The 12,773-nt window shown below is 38.8% G+C and overlaps 1 protein-coding gene across 1 annotated transcript in view; it reads right to left on the bottom strand.

Annotated features, from left to right (window-relative positions):
* Positions 1 to 3,699, bottom strand: part of mob2a (MOB kinase activator 2a) — a 45,442-nt gene extending 41,743 nt beyond the window's left edge. Inside the window, exon 1 of the mRNA XM_026919079.3 lies at positions 3,561 to 3,699. Coding sequence (XP_026774880.1) covers positions 3,561 to 3,577 — 17 coding nt within the window. The 5' untranslated portion in view covers positions 3,578 to 3,699. The remainder of the gene's footprint in view (positions 1 to 3,560) is intronic.
* Between the last annotated feature and the right edge of the window lie 9,074 nt (positions 3,700 to 12,773).

The raw sequence follows: 12,773 nt of genomic DNA, 5'->3' as shown, positions 1-12,773 counted from the left end.
CCAGTACATGTGAAATTATACCGTGCAGCAACCATGCAGTGGAGTAAATCACACAATTAAGCCCCTGCAGCAGAATTCAACCTTTTCCGTCTGGCCGCCTGGCATAATATTCCTCAGCAAGCAAACGTCTAAGTAGATTATTGTCCCGCAGCTTTACTACGTAATGTGCTCCCTGGAAAACAAACAAATGATTAGAAGGCACGGCAGGCCTGCACTGATCCTAAATAATATTGCTGATGATGGATACTAATAATATGCAAATGGGTTTACATTTCATTTGTAGAATGAGTTCACCAAGATTTCATTGCTGCTTCTTAATTAGCAAAAAGTGAGCAATTGCTGCCTAATAACCTAACCTACACATGCAGGCACAAACACATCAGAGCACATACGGATACGGGTATAAGGCCTCTTTCTCCACCCTTCTTTATTTTGGCACTGTGTCAGACAAACACAAGTAAATCACAGCTATTCCTCCTCATCCAAAAAGGATTCAGATAGAGTCACATTACTAACATGTTTAGGATCAAAATGTTTTGCATTAGGCTTTTTTTTTTAAAAAAAAAAAGCACATACATACACCATTACAGCTCCATTACACCACAGGACTACATTCTGGTGGTGTATGAAATGATTGTTCATTTCATATGTGTTCAGTACAATGTTGCTGACACTTAAAGCACTTTCTCAAATCCGGACTTTTAGTTTAGCTGAGCTTGCAGCCATCACTACACCACCTCTAAGACAAATATCCTCGTGTAGTACAGTGACATAGCATACATTTGTAATAGCCTCTAGCCCACTCTGACATGAACATCCATTGTTTCAAAGCAGGGGATTAAACATCTGTCCTCTGGGTGGAAACAGACGAGCAGAAAAAGACATTTTTTCATCTATGTATCCACTCAGTGATATAACACCCTGTGAAGGCTTCTCCAAAGCAGATGATACAGCTAGCGTGACATGTTTGTGAAACTTGCTACGTGTGACACCAAAAAAGACACGAGAAACTGCCATCATGGCCACATCCTGCCCCAGATGATACAAGAAAGTGCCATCAAACGAAAAATAAAAATCACAATAAGCACACGTGTGAGATATGTAGAGTGTTGATATCAAGATAACATTTGAATAAGGCTAAAACATCAGGTCAGAGAGAATCATCACTTGTTCCACATGTTTGTGATTATGCACTTGGTTAACTTATTTGAGTACTCCAAGCTTCATGTGATTAGGATTATGTGGGCTACTAAGGTCACATACAAACAGCCCATTGACACATACTAAGAACTATATAAACAGCTGAATATTTCTATCTCTACATTAAACAGACTGTTCACATAGACAGAATTTGATCATGCACTTTTATATGAATAAAGTCAGCCAACTTTTCTCTAATGTGCCTCTGCATTAGCAAAAGATCAAGAGATCTGACATCTTATACCGCTATAGTGGTGCTGTGAAGCGATACAATCACCTCAGGAGCGAGACTAATTGCATCACAACATTACAATGAAGCCTGAGAAGTATTAGTACAGTAAGACCAACAAAACATCACAGGGTCTCTCTTCTGTAATACAGTATAATTTCTCCAGAAATAGTTATACAATGCCACATCATCGCAAAATGTCTTAGCTAGCTTTGCAACCTCTGCTCTTTCTTTAAACCTTTGTGAGTAAGAGGAAGGCCTCCTGTCATCTGAAGGGGTCATATGAGGTCAGCAATACACACACTCTTACTTTGATACACATTTAATCAAGTTGACAATTTATAGTTACATCTTAATCAGTCAGTAGATACAGACATATTATATTAAACATATGCAGTAAAGAGCTTTTTAAGATTTCAATGTTTTGTTCATTAAAGACACTATATAGGTCCAACATATAATGTTCTGTATTGAGACATTTCCATGAAGGTGCCACCCCAATGACAAGTTCCATAATTTGCAAAGAAAATAGTTTTAAAGATTCTTATAAAGACTAAAGGTTTTTATTTTAAAAATTATAATTGAGGTAGTTTTCCCAGGAGACTATTCCGGAAACAGTGGGTGTGAGGTGGGAATACACCCTGAATGGAACATCAGTCCAACACAGTGCACCATGTGCAAACACTCACAGCCAGGGGCAGTTTAGCTTAGCCAATCCACTTAGATATCGAGAAATCAGAGAACCGAAACGGACCACAGGAAGAACATGCACAGAAACTCTGGACAGACTGTAACCAGAGCAAACCAGAGACCCTGGAGCTGCGTGGTGCCACCTCTACCCGCTGTGCCACCGTGCTGCCCACTCAGACACAAGCTGCATTTAAACGTAACTCCACTTCAATTAAAAGACCAGTAGCTAATTAACAAAGCTAATTCTTCACAGCAAAGGCATGTAATACCGGGGTCAGGCTTGAGGCTGTCAATGGTTAAGAAATGTAGCCAGTCGTGGTGTCTGAAACTGAATTATATGTGTCTTCGACAGGGCTGGCAAAACATCAATTACATCATGTTTCACACCTTGTATTGTAATGTATTGTGTGTATTCTTTGTGTGACCTCGGCAAAACTATACTTTCCGACACATATCATTTATTGCGATACACGTAAGTACCATAACATGATAATTTTGACCATGTCGGAGAATGTTTGGTACTCCTGAGCAGCACAGTTTAGTGTTTCTCTGCTCAAACACACCATTGAAACCCTCTGTGAGGTTGAAATTAGTGTTACAGCAGAAAACCTTTTCAGTCCATCATATGGCAAAAATATGTTATGATAAGTGAATGTACCACAGTAAATGATATGTATCACAATATTTTGTTTTGCCATTTGTTTGCCAATCCTGAGCAGCACAGTTTACTATTCCCTGCTCAAACACACCAATCAAATCCCTTAGCAAGGTTTAAATGAGTTTTTGGACAGGGAAGACACAAAAACATGAGACATGCAGGCTTGAGACACACTTCCATTATCTACACAGAACTCTAAAGTAAACAGCCAGAAAGTGTACCAGTAGGTAACTTACTTTAACACGAGTTTAGCTTTCAAAATAAAGAAGGGATGATCTGACACGTTTATGAGTGCCGCCTGGTGTTATTGAACAGACACCTAATTCAATCTATGAATGTAGAACAATAAGAAGTAGTGTAAATATTTAGCTGCAAAAAATTAAATAACTCTTAAAATAACAGCTTTTGCATTTCTCTAAGTGTTATATCCAACCATCTCTACCTGCACTGTGTAATTATTGTTTTTAAAAACAGGTTTTTCTGCAGATGAAACTACCATACTATATAGCATGTCAACACAGGACGCTATCATGAGACGTAGCTCGAGGTTGTTCACGGCTTCTTGGTAAACAAATACAACTCCAGAGTTGCAAAAAAAAAAAAAGAAAAGAAAAAAGAAAAAAAATGCAGTTTGTCATCAGGACAGGTGAATAACTTTCACGAGTAAACTGTTTACGAGTTTAGGCGACTCTGTTTGACTTGTATCACTGCCAGTAGATAGCTTTTATCTCCAGGCGTTCGGAAACACAATGAGACGTGATGAGCAGTGAATATTGAACTCACCCCATTAGCCAGTCCATGTTGTTGGTGATGGCAGAGGGAGATGTCCAGCCGAGCTCCCGTTAAGCCGAGCTTTATCTTACAGGACACCTCACACCGGCTGAGTGTGCACTCGTCCTCGCTGCGTCCAACACTTGCAAAATGTCACTATGTCAATTCAGAGCACGATCAACCCGAGGGAGAGATGTGACAGTGTAGATCCGAGAAGGCGGATGAGCTGAGAATCAGGCTGCATGGACTTACGGAGTGAAAGACGCCGAAATCGCCCCGGTTAGAAAAGGAAACTCGACTAGCGATAGCCCGTAAGTGTCAAAACTACTGTGAAGTGTTTGCTCAGGTGCCGGTGTGTCTGTGTGCTGCTGTCCCGTATGCTAGCGTCAACTCCCGAGCCTCTGCCGCTGCAGTAACATTTTCAGCCCCTCTGCTTCACAGGGAATCCGGAAGTAACCACGGCACCGACCCTGTCACTAGCCGATCCGCGTCCCCTGCCCGATTTGAACCGCGCATGCGCACTGTTTTCACACATGCGCACACAGGACTGGTGGTGACAGCTCTTCGTTCGTGTGCTTGAATCTCAGTCAAGTGTATTAGTGTATTAGTGTAGGAACCGGAGTCGTGCCCTGTGCACGTGACTTACGATGGGGACGCTGACTTTTTGAAACTGTAGTTTGTTTAAAAAAAAAAAAAAAACACAGACAAACAACTTTTGTTTAATAGGTAGCTGCAGAAAGTGACCCAAACATAAAGTATGATACATGACTACACATGAACAGGAGGTATCATCTTATGAACTGATTTTAGGCTATACAAAATAATCATAGTATTGTGGCATATGCGAATGTTGTAATGGCCAGATTTAATCAGCCTGTAACAATGCACTCTGCCATCAGTGAAAGCAGGGTAAGTGATGTAGACCATAGCCATCTTCAGCAAGCACTTTACTCTGATTGGTCAGAAACACTGGGTGCGAGGCTGAGATGCCTGTCCATTACCGTGCACGCACACACACTCATTCACAGACACATTCACACATAGGCAAGGATGGATTACTGAATGGGCCTACCGGGCACAGGCCCATGGACCCAAAGAGTCAGAAGCCAGAGCCTCCGCTCTTATTAACTATCCCGAGTCAAAGGGCCAAAAGTCTCCCTGGAAAAAAAAAAAAAAACTGAAGAAATGGGTGGTGGGAGTGGGGGGTATTGGGGAGGGTTGGTGTGTGGCTGGGCTTGGGGGGTGTTGGGGGGTGTGGTGTGTGTGGAGGGTGTTGGGGGGTTGGTGTGTGGCGGGTGTTGGGAGTTTTCGGGGGTGTGGTGTGTTTGGAGGGTGTTGGGGGGTTGGTGTGTGGCAGGTGTTGGGGGTGTGGGGCTTTTGGGTGTGTGGTGTGTGTTGGGGGTTTGAGGGGTGTGGGGGTTTAACCAGGGGCCCATTCTCTCATGATCCATCTCTGCACCTAGGCGCAATTTATTTCAGCTTACTGTCTTGTTTTTTGAGGTGGGAGGAAACCAGAGAACCCAGAGGAACCCCAGACTGTCACAGGGAGAACACGCAACCCTGGAACTGTGAGGTGGCAACACGACCCACTGCACCAGTATGCCATCCACAACTGAGGCTACAAAATGTTATTTCAAAATGATAAATATTTAAAATTTTATAGTTTCTACATGTTAAACACTACAAAATGTAGTATTGTGATTGTATTTAAAAATTCTCTGGATGAATGCACAAATACAACTTAGTACAGTGATGAGAATTTTTTTCCAAAGTAGGAGGTAAAATCAAACAAAAAGTAGGTCCACGTAGGACTACAATTATCATCCCAGCATTAACTGAAATTTTCTGAAGGTTGTCGAGAGGAAAGAATATGATCAAAGAGTAACAATTACAAAGCATCCAGTTATCCTATAGGGTACCATACAAAACTAATGATGTCCTTAATAGGACTTATGTTTAAACCAACTTTGTATTAAAATGGGGGAAACAGTGACTACATTAATGAGTGATCAGACACAGATAACATTTGCTAGATCACGTCAAAGTGACTACAAGTGAAAAATCCATCCACAAGATGGTGCTGTAGCCAAACACAAATGGCTGCAAGATCAAATGAATTGCATACTGTAGTTAACAACGATATATTACAGTTCACTGGCACTGTGGAGTAGAATATCAAACTATAAGTATAATACAGAAACACTGGCTATATTTAAGACTAGTCCTTTCAGTTATAGGTGATTTTCTATTATTTTTGGAATATCATGTAAATCCATATTGATGAGGTGATTTGGTGGCCCTTTAGGGCTCACAGTAGGTATTGAATGAATTCAGGTAAGGACACATCCATCACATCCTAAAAGCCATGTGCCCAGGGGAACCTATGTCACAGGTGTGGTCATACGATGATATATACACCTTGCAGAATCTGCAAAATGTTAATAATTTAAAAAAAAAAGAGGAATCATAAAAATTGCATTTTGTTTTTTATTTAGTATCGCCCTGAATAAGCTATTTCACAGATGTTTACACATAGTCCACAAGACAAAATAATAACTGAATTTACACAAATGAACCAGTTCAAAAGTTTACATGAGCTTGATTCTTAATACTGTGTTGTTACAGTCACTGGATGATCAGCGACTGTTTTTATGTTTTGTGATAGTTGTTCATGAGTCCCTTGTTTGTCCTGAGCAGTTAAACTGCCCACTGTTCTTAAGAAAAATCCTCCAGGCGCTGCACAATTTTTGGTTTTCCAGCATCTTCTGCATATTTCACCCCTTTCCAACAGTGGCTAAATGATGTTGAGATCCATCTTTTCAAACTTAGGACAACTGAGGGACTCATACACAACTCTTATAAAAGGTGCAAACATTCACTGATTCTTAAGAAGGCAATGCAATACATCAAGAGCCAGGGGGGTGTAAACTTTTGAACAGGATGTTCGGTGTTAATTGTTATTATGTAAATATCTTATGTAGCTTCTGAAGGGCAGTACTAAATGAAAGAAATAAGATCTTTAAACAAAGTAAAAACAATTTACACTGATCATCCTGTTCAAAAGTTTACATCCCCCTGGCTCTTAATGCAGTGTAGTAGTGTGTGTAGTGTGTGAGAATGCATCAGTGAGTGTTTGCACCTTTTGTAATAGTTGTGTATGATTCCCTCAAAACAGTCATTGATCATCCAGGCCACAACACACAGTATTAAGAATCAAGCATATGTAAACTTTTGAACTGGTTCATTTGTGTTAATTCAGTTATTACTGTGTCTTGTGGACTATATGTAAACATATGTAATGTGAAATAGCTTATTCAGGGCGATACTACTTTAAAAACAAAATGCAATTTTTATGATCTCTATTATTAAAAAAAAAATGTATTAAGATTTTGCAGATTCTGCAAGGCATATGTAAACTTATGACCACAACTGTGCATTCAATCACTAAATACCATCTACTCCAACAGCTGTACCATGTCTTCCTGAGAAATTTCCTATTCAACAAATTTCTAAAAATATATGGTATAATAAAATATTTTGTCTAGTTGATTTTGGAATATGTCCTCAATATGTTGTCACATATTGCATGTCTTAATACATAATCTAGGCTTAAAGGTGTTTAAAATTTAGCCTTCACCTATAAGTTTTTTTCCCTACAGAGCCACTTTAAAAAGCTTTATCAGTAGCACATTATCTGTTACAGCAACTCCGCAAAGCTCTGTAGAGGGAGGTGAAATTTTGGGTGCTCCACTCAAATTTGTATCCAATTTCTATAACAAACACTGTGAGAGGATATTATATGGGGAGCTTACACACTATAGCCGAGACCCCTTCACATTTCTGCCATATGGCAAATGGTACCAGAGCATAAAGTTCACTAACCCCACCCTGATCAGAGAGAACCTAATCCCCAACTCTTTGTCCTGATTTCATCCCATTACCTTGTCACTTTAAAAACACTGATTGAACTTCAGGAAGACATTTGCATTGTCTGTTGTGTAATGCACTTGAACATCTCTGTATTAGCCTCATAGTTTTAATAATATATTTCTTCTCGCTCCATCTGTTACAGTTTAATTGCTGTCTTGTATTTGTTATTTTATTTTTATGTATGCATGATAGACTGTGCACGAAAGCAGACATATTGCATTTTTTGTGAGTGTTTACGCTTCTAATACTTCTTAAAATGACAGGCTTAAAAAGCCATTACTAAATCCAAAATCTGCATGTTATAAGTAGCATATAATCAATATACTTAAGTACTGTATGTCACTGGTTATCTTATAATCTGATTATATTATATAAACCCAAAAGGTTCATGTTTAAACTTATATTAATTTAAGCTAATATACTACTGTATATATCAGCAAATCATATTTCTACATGACAAAGAGTAAGCGATAGAGGGCAGCATCAGTCCAGTGACAGTAAATTTGTTTCATTGCAGATTATGATGTTAAGCTGATTAATTTAGGATACATAATAAAGTAGGAAAATAATAATTGAAAAAGAAAAAATATTAAGAATTTACTGAGGTGTGATAGCCATTGCTGTTATTTTAATTCCACCCACTAAATTATTGATAATTTGCAAAGATTACACAAAAACATTTTCATAGAACTGCAAATGAGACTGTATATGTTAAACACTATTGCAGAGTTCTTCCATGGGACTTGGGCCAACACAATGCCTGCAACAAGCCCTCCTGTTTTTATCTTTGATTAATAAATTGTTTCAGGCACTCACTGTTTACAGAGAGTCAATTTGAGGAGAGAGTCAACAAGAAAAAGAGCAGATGCAGCTCTGATGTAACAACACTGAAAGTTTCTATATATAAACTCTGGGAATCAAGATGAGCCTGGAACACAACATGTCTATGGCTGGGAACAATCACGTCCTCACACACACACACACACACACACACACTTCCATAATTACACCTAATAAATGCTGAAATACACCTAAATCTAGTAACCAAAGTCTTAATCTCAGTAACCAAAAGGAAATGATATACCATCACTTTTTGGCTGTTTTGGGTTTTTAGAAAAGAGCTGTAGTTTTTGTAAAAAAGCAGCTTTCCTCATGGGAACCAGCATAAATGTCCCCATAAGGTCAACATTGTCATATTTCTATCCTTGTGGGGACCTTTGGTCCCACCAAGATATAAAAAAACATACCACCACACACACATACACACACACCTGTAAATGGAACGTATGACATTATTATTTCATGTCTTATTAAGTGACAAACATTAATGATCTTGAAGTAAAATAGGCAAAAATAAATAAATTAAAAAAAAAAATTGAAAGCAGCCTGAGAACACATCAGAGATGATCTCAGTGCCTGACTGATGCCAGTGGGGATTTTGGTACTGAAATAGCTGAGAAACAGAGGAATCTGTTGTGTTTCAGTGGCAGCGTGTCATCATGCAGTCATAGTCAGCTGCCCTTCAGTTATCATAGATTTAGACAAGCACTAGTCATCATTATCTCTGCATAAAAACATCTATACAGAGGCAAATGGAAAGTATAAAGATGTTTTTATACAGAGGTTAGACAATGCATTGTGTAGGTCATATAGAGGTTAGACATGAGGGTGGACAGTGGTGGAAAAATGATACTCAAGTGAATGAGCTGGGCTGTTGTGTCAAAATCTTACTCAGGTTGCTATATCAGTCACAAATAATATTTAGCAAAACGTAAATAAGGTACACTGAACACTATTCAGATTCAGAGACTCAATTACTGTTAAAGGATGTATGTAGGTTAATGTTAGGGTTACCTTTTCTTATTACTTTGTATGAAATCAAACAAAATCCAACGACACTGCAGTCACTTGATCAAGGTCATATGAAATTTTAAAGTTTTCTTTTTATTTTTATATAAGAGTAAATTTAGACAACTATTGGTTGTAGTATCCAAACAAACTGAAAAGAATTTGATTTGGATTTTTGTAAAAATATAGTTAATAAATAAAATTAACATGCACTGAAATTTGATGTAATTTGTAGATAGGTAAAACTAAAAAAAAAAAAGCTATGAGGGTTTTTTTTTTAATAAACATATAATTGAGTAAGAGTCTAAGTATTCTTTTTTATTATTATCTGGTAAAGTACAAAACCCTGTAAACAATAGTTGAGTAGAATAAAGAAGTTGAATTACTGAAGTATTCTCTAGCTCTAAGGTCAGATGATCAAGACAATGGTTTGCTTAGGGAACTAAACAAGGCAAGGAGTGAGAAAAAGATCCCTACCAGTGAGGGAAAACAAAAAAGAATTCCACAGTGGGAAGAGGGGAATTTCTCCCTCCACTTTCCCACCAGACTGAGAGAGCCCCTGGGCACACAGCAGGCTTTCTCACTGCTGGGTATCACCTTGACCTCCAGCTCTCACTGTACTGTTTGTATGTGTGTGTTTGGTCTCAGTATGACCTCAGTACTGGCATTATGTGGCCTTCACCAGTATAATAGGGCCGTTTGCCACATATTTACTTCATCTTTCCTTTCAGTGGAGACTCTTGATATAGAAGACCTATATAAAGAAGAACCAAAATGCAGAGGTGAGAAGTAACACAGTACAATTATTTTGTTACTGTACTTAAGTTTGGTTTTTAAGTATAATCTCTATATTCATATAGCCTATTTGTAATCACACAGATTCAAAGAGTTGATCTAAATTCCTAACAAATTTAAATTTTAACATATGTAACAACAAGAATGAGAGCTAATACCCATCACTGTCAACAAGCTGTTGCTATATAGCTGTTGCTATATACACCGATCAGCCATAACATTAAAACCATCTGCCAAATATTGCGTAGCTTCGCCTTGTGCCACCAGAACAGCTCTGATCCGTCGAGGCATGGACTCCACAAGACCCCTGAAGGTGTGCTGTTGTATCTGGCACCAGGATGTTAGCAGCTGATCCTTTAAGTCCTTTAAGGTTGTGAGGTGGGGCCTCCATGGATCAGAGTTGTTTGTCCAGCACATCCCACAGATGCTCGATCGGATTGAGATCTGGGGAATTTAGAGGCCAAGTCAGCACTGTGAACTCTTTGTCATGTTCCTCCAACCATTCCTGAACAATTTTTGCAGTGTGGCAGGACACATGATTGTGCTATTCTGAGGCCACTGCCATTAGGAATACCGTTGCCATGGAGGGATGTATTTAGTTTGCAACAATGCTTAGGTAGGTGGTACGTGTCAAAGTAACATCCACATGAATGCGAGGACCCAAGATTTCCCAGCAGAACATTGCCCAGAGCATCACACTGCCTCTGCCGGCTTGTCTTGTTCACATAGTGTATCCTGGTGCCATGTCTTCCCCAGGTAAGCGACACACAAGCACTCGGTCATCTGCATGTTGTAAAAGAAAACGTGATTCGTCAGACCAGACCACCTTCTTCCATTGTTCCATGGTCCAGTTCTGATGCTCACATGCCCATTGTAGGTGCTTTCGGCGGTGGACAGGGGTCAGCATGAGCACTCTGACCGGTCTTTTGCTACGCAGCACCACACACAGCAAGCTGTGATGCACTGTGTTCTGACACCTTTCTATCGTAGCCAGCATTAACTTTTTCAGCAATTTGTTCTAGATTAGTTCTTCTGTGGCTAGCTTTCGCTCCCCACACGCATTACTGAGCTTGGGTGCCCATGACCCTGTTGCCAGTTCACTGGTTTCCTTCCTTGGACCACTTTTGGTAGGTACTAACCACTGCAAACATACCTCACAAGACCTGCCATTTTGGAGATTCTCTGACCCAGTCATCTAGCCATCACAATTTGGCCCTTGTCAAAGTCGCTCAGATCCTTACGCTTGCCCATTTTTCCTGCTTCCAACACATCAACTTCGAGAACTGACTGTTCACTTGCAGCCTAATATATCCCACCCCTTGACAGGTGCCACTGTTATGAGATAATCAATGTTATTCACTTCACCTGTCAGTGGTTTTAATGTTATGGCTATGCAGTGTATGCTTTCAATAAAGAGTTTATATTGTGATAGCTATTAGCATTCGGCTAGTTTGTACAGTCAGAGTTATCATGCTAGCTTACATTTGAGAGGTTAGGAATAATTTGCTTATGTTTTTCTACATTCCTTGTTGAAAAGGCAATAATTTACCATCAGTAACTAAAATCAGTGTGTGACTTGAGGCAGATGTCTTTCTCTTTTGTGAAACTTACATTTTTCTTTTGTAAATTTAGGAGTTCACATTTTTCTACTTTATCTTGAGTGAAGACTTTGAAGCTTTAGCTATTACCTATATTAATTTTATAATTTTTTTATATAATTAATCGCAGTTCTACATTAGTAAGGAATTCAGGTATATTTACCACCTTTATCACAATGTAGGTGCTACATATACAATTACTCCGAAGACTCAGAGAATATAACACATTCAATTATTTTCTTCAGAGTGCCTTATTCAGTGTCATTCCCTTCCATCTACAGACATAACAATCATATTTAAATCTATCACAATAAAAAGTAGATAATTCTCCTTTAAATGACAATTCAATGTTCTTAAATACAGAATGTTAGTGAAAGTACAGCTAGTATTTGACACACAAACATATTTGTATCAGTGGAGTTTAAGCCCGTTCACATATGAGCTTTGGTACATAATTGTAAGGATAATCTGAAGGCGATGTTAAGCTCTCACCTTGGCAGGGATGGCTGAAGATTAGCCAGTTAAGCCTCATTCGGCTGAATTACCCAGTCACACACATGCTCCTGGTTTTATCCAGGTAACCAAAACCCACCACATGCTGCATTATCTTTGCACAACACAGTTTTTTCTTAACATGCAGTTAAGAGAGTTGAAATTCTTGAATTTTGGAAATTGGATAGAAACCTAAAGCAAAATCAGCTGAGTAAATGCTTTAACATCTGAATCAGGAACTACTGCAGCAGATCAGTCAGTTTTATCTACAGACTGCAGTACTACAAACTCCTGTATACTATACTGTAGTAACATACTAGACATAATCCCTTGGTTTGGATTTTAATGTATCTTCAATCACTTGGCTCCTTCTAAAAGAACACGTCAACAAACGATATCTTATCATGTGATAATTTGAATATAGACTAATTCATTTAATATTTCTTATTATGAAATTATGATAAACAACTTTCAAGCTTGAAAAGGTATACCAGCAGACAATGCTGCTTATTTCTTATATTTTGAGATGTTAAGTATGGATAAAGGAGGAACTCACACCAGC

Source organism: Pangasianodon hypophthalmus, chromosome 9 (genome assembly GCF_027358585.1).
Source record: "Pangasianodon hypophthalmus isolate fPanHyp1 chromosome 9, fPanHyp1.pri, whole genome shotgun sequence".
NCBI classification, from domain to species: domain Eukaryota; kingdom Metazoa; phylum Chordata; class Actinopteri; order Siluriformes; family Pangasiidae; genus Pangasianodon; species Pangasianodon hypophthalmus.
Note: the sequence above shows the minus strand (reverse complement) of the source record. Positions and strands in the feature narration are given on the sequence as shown.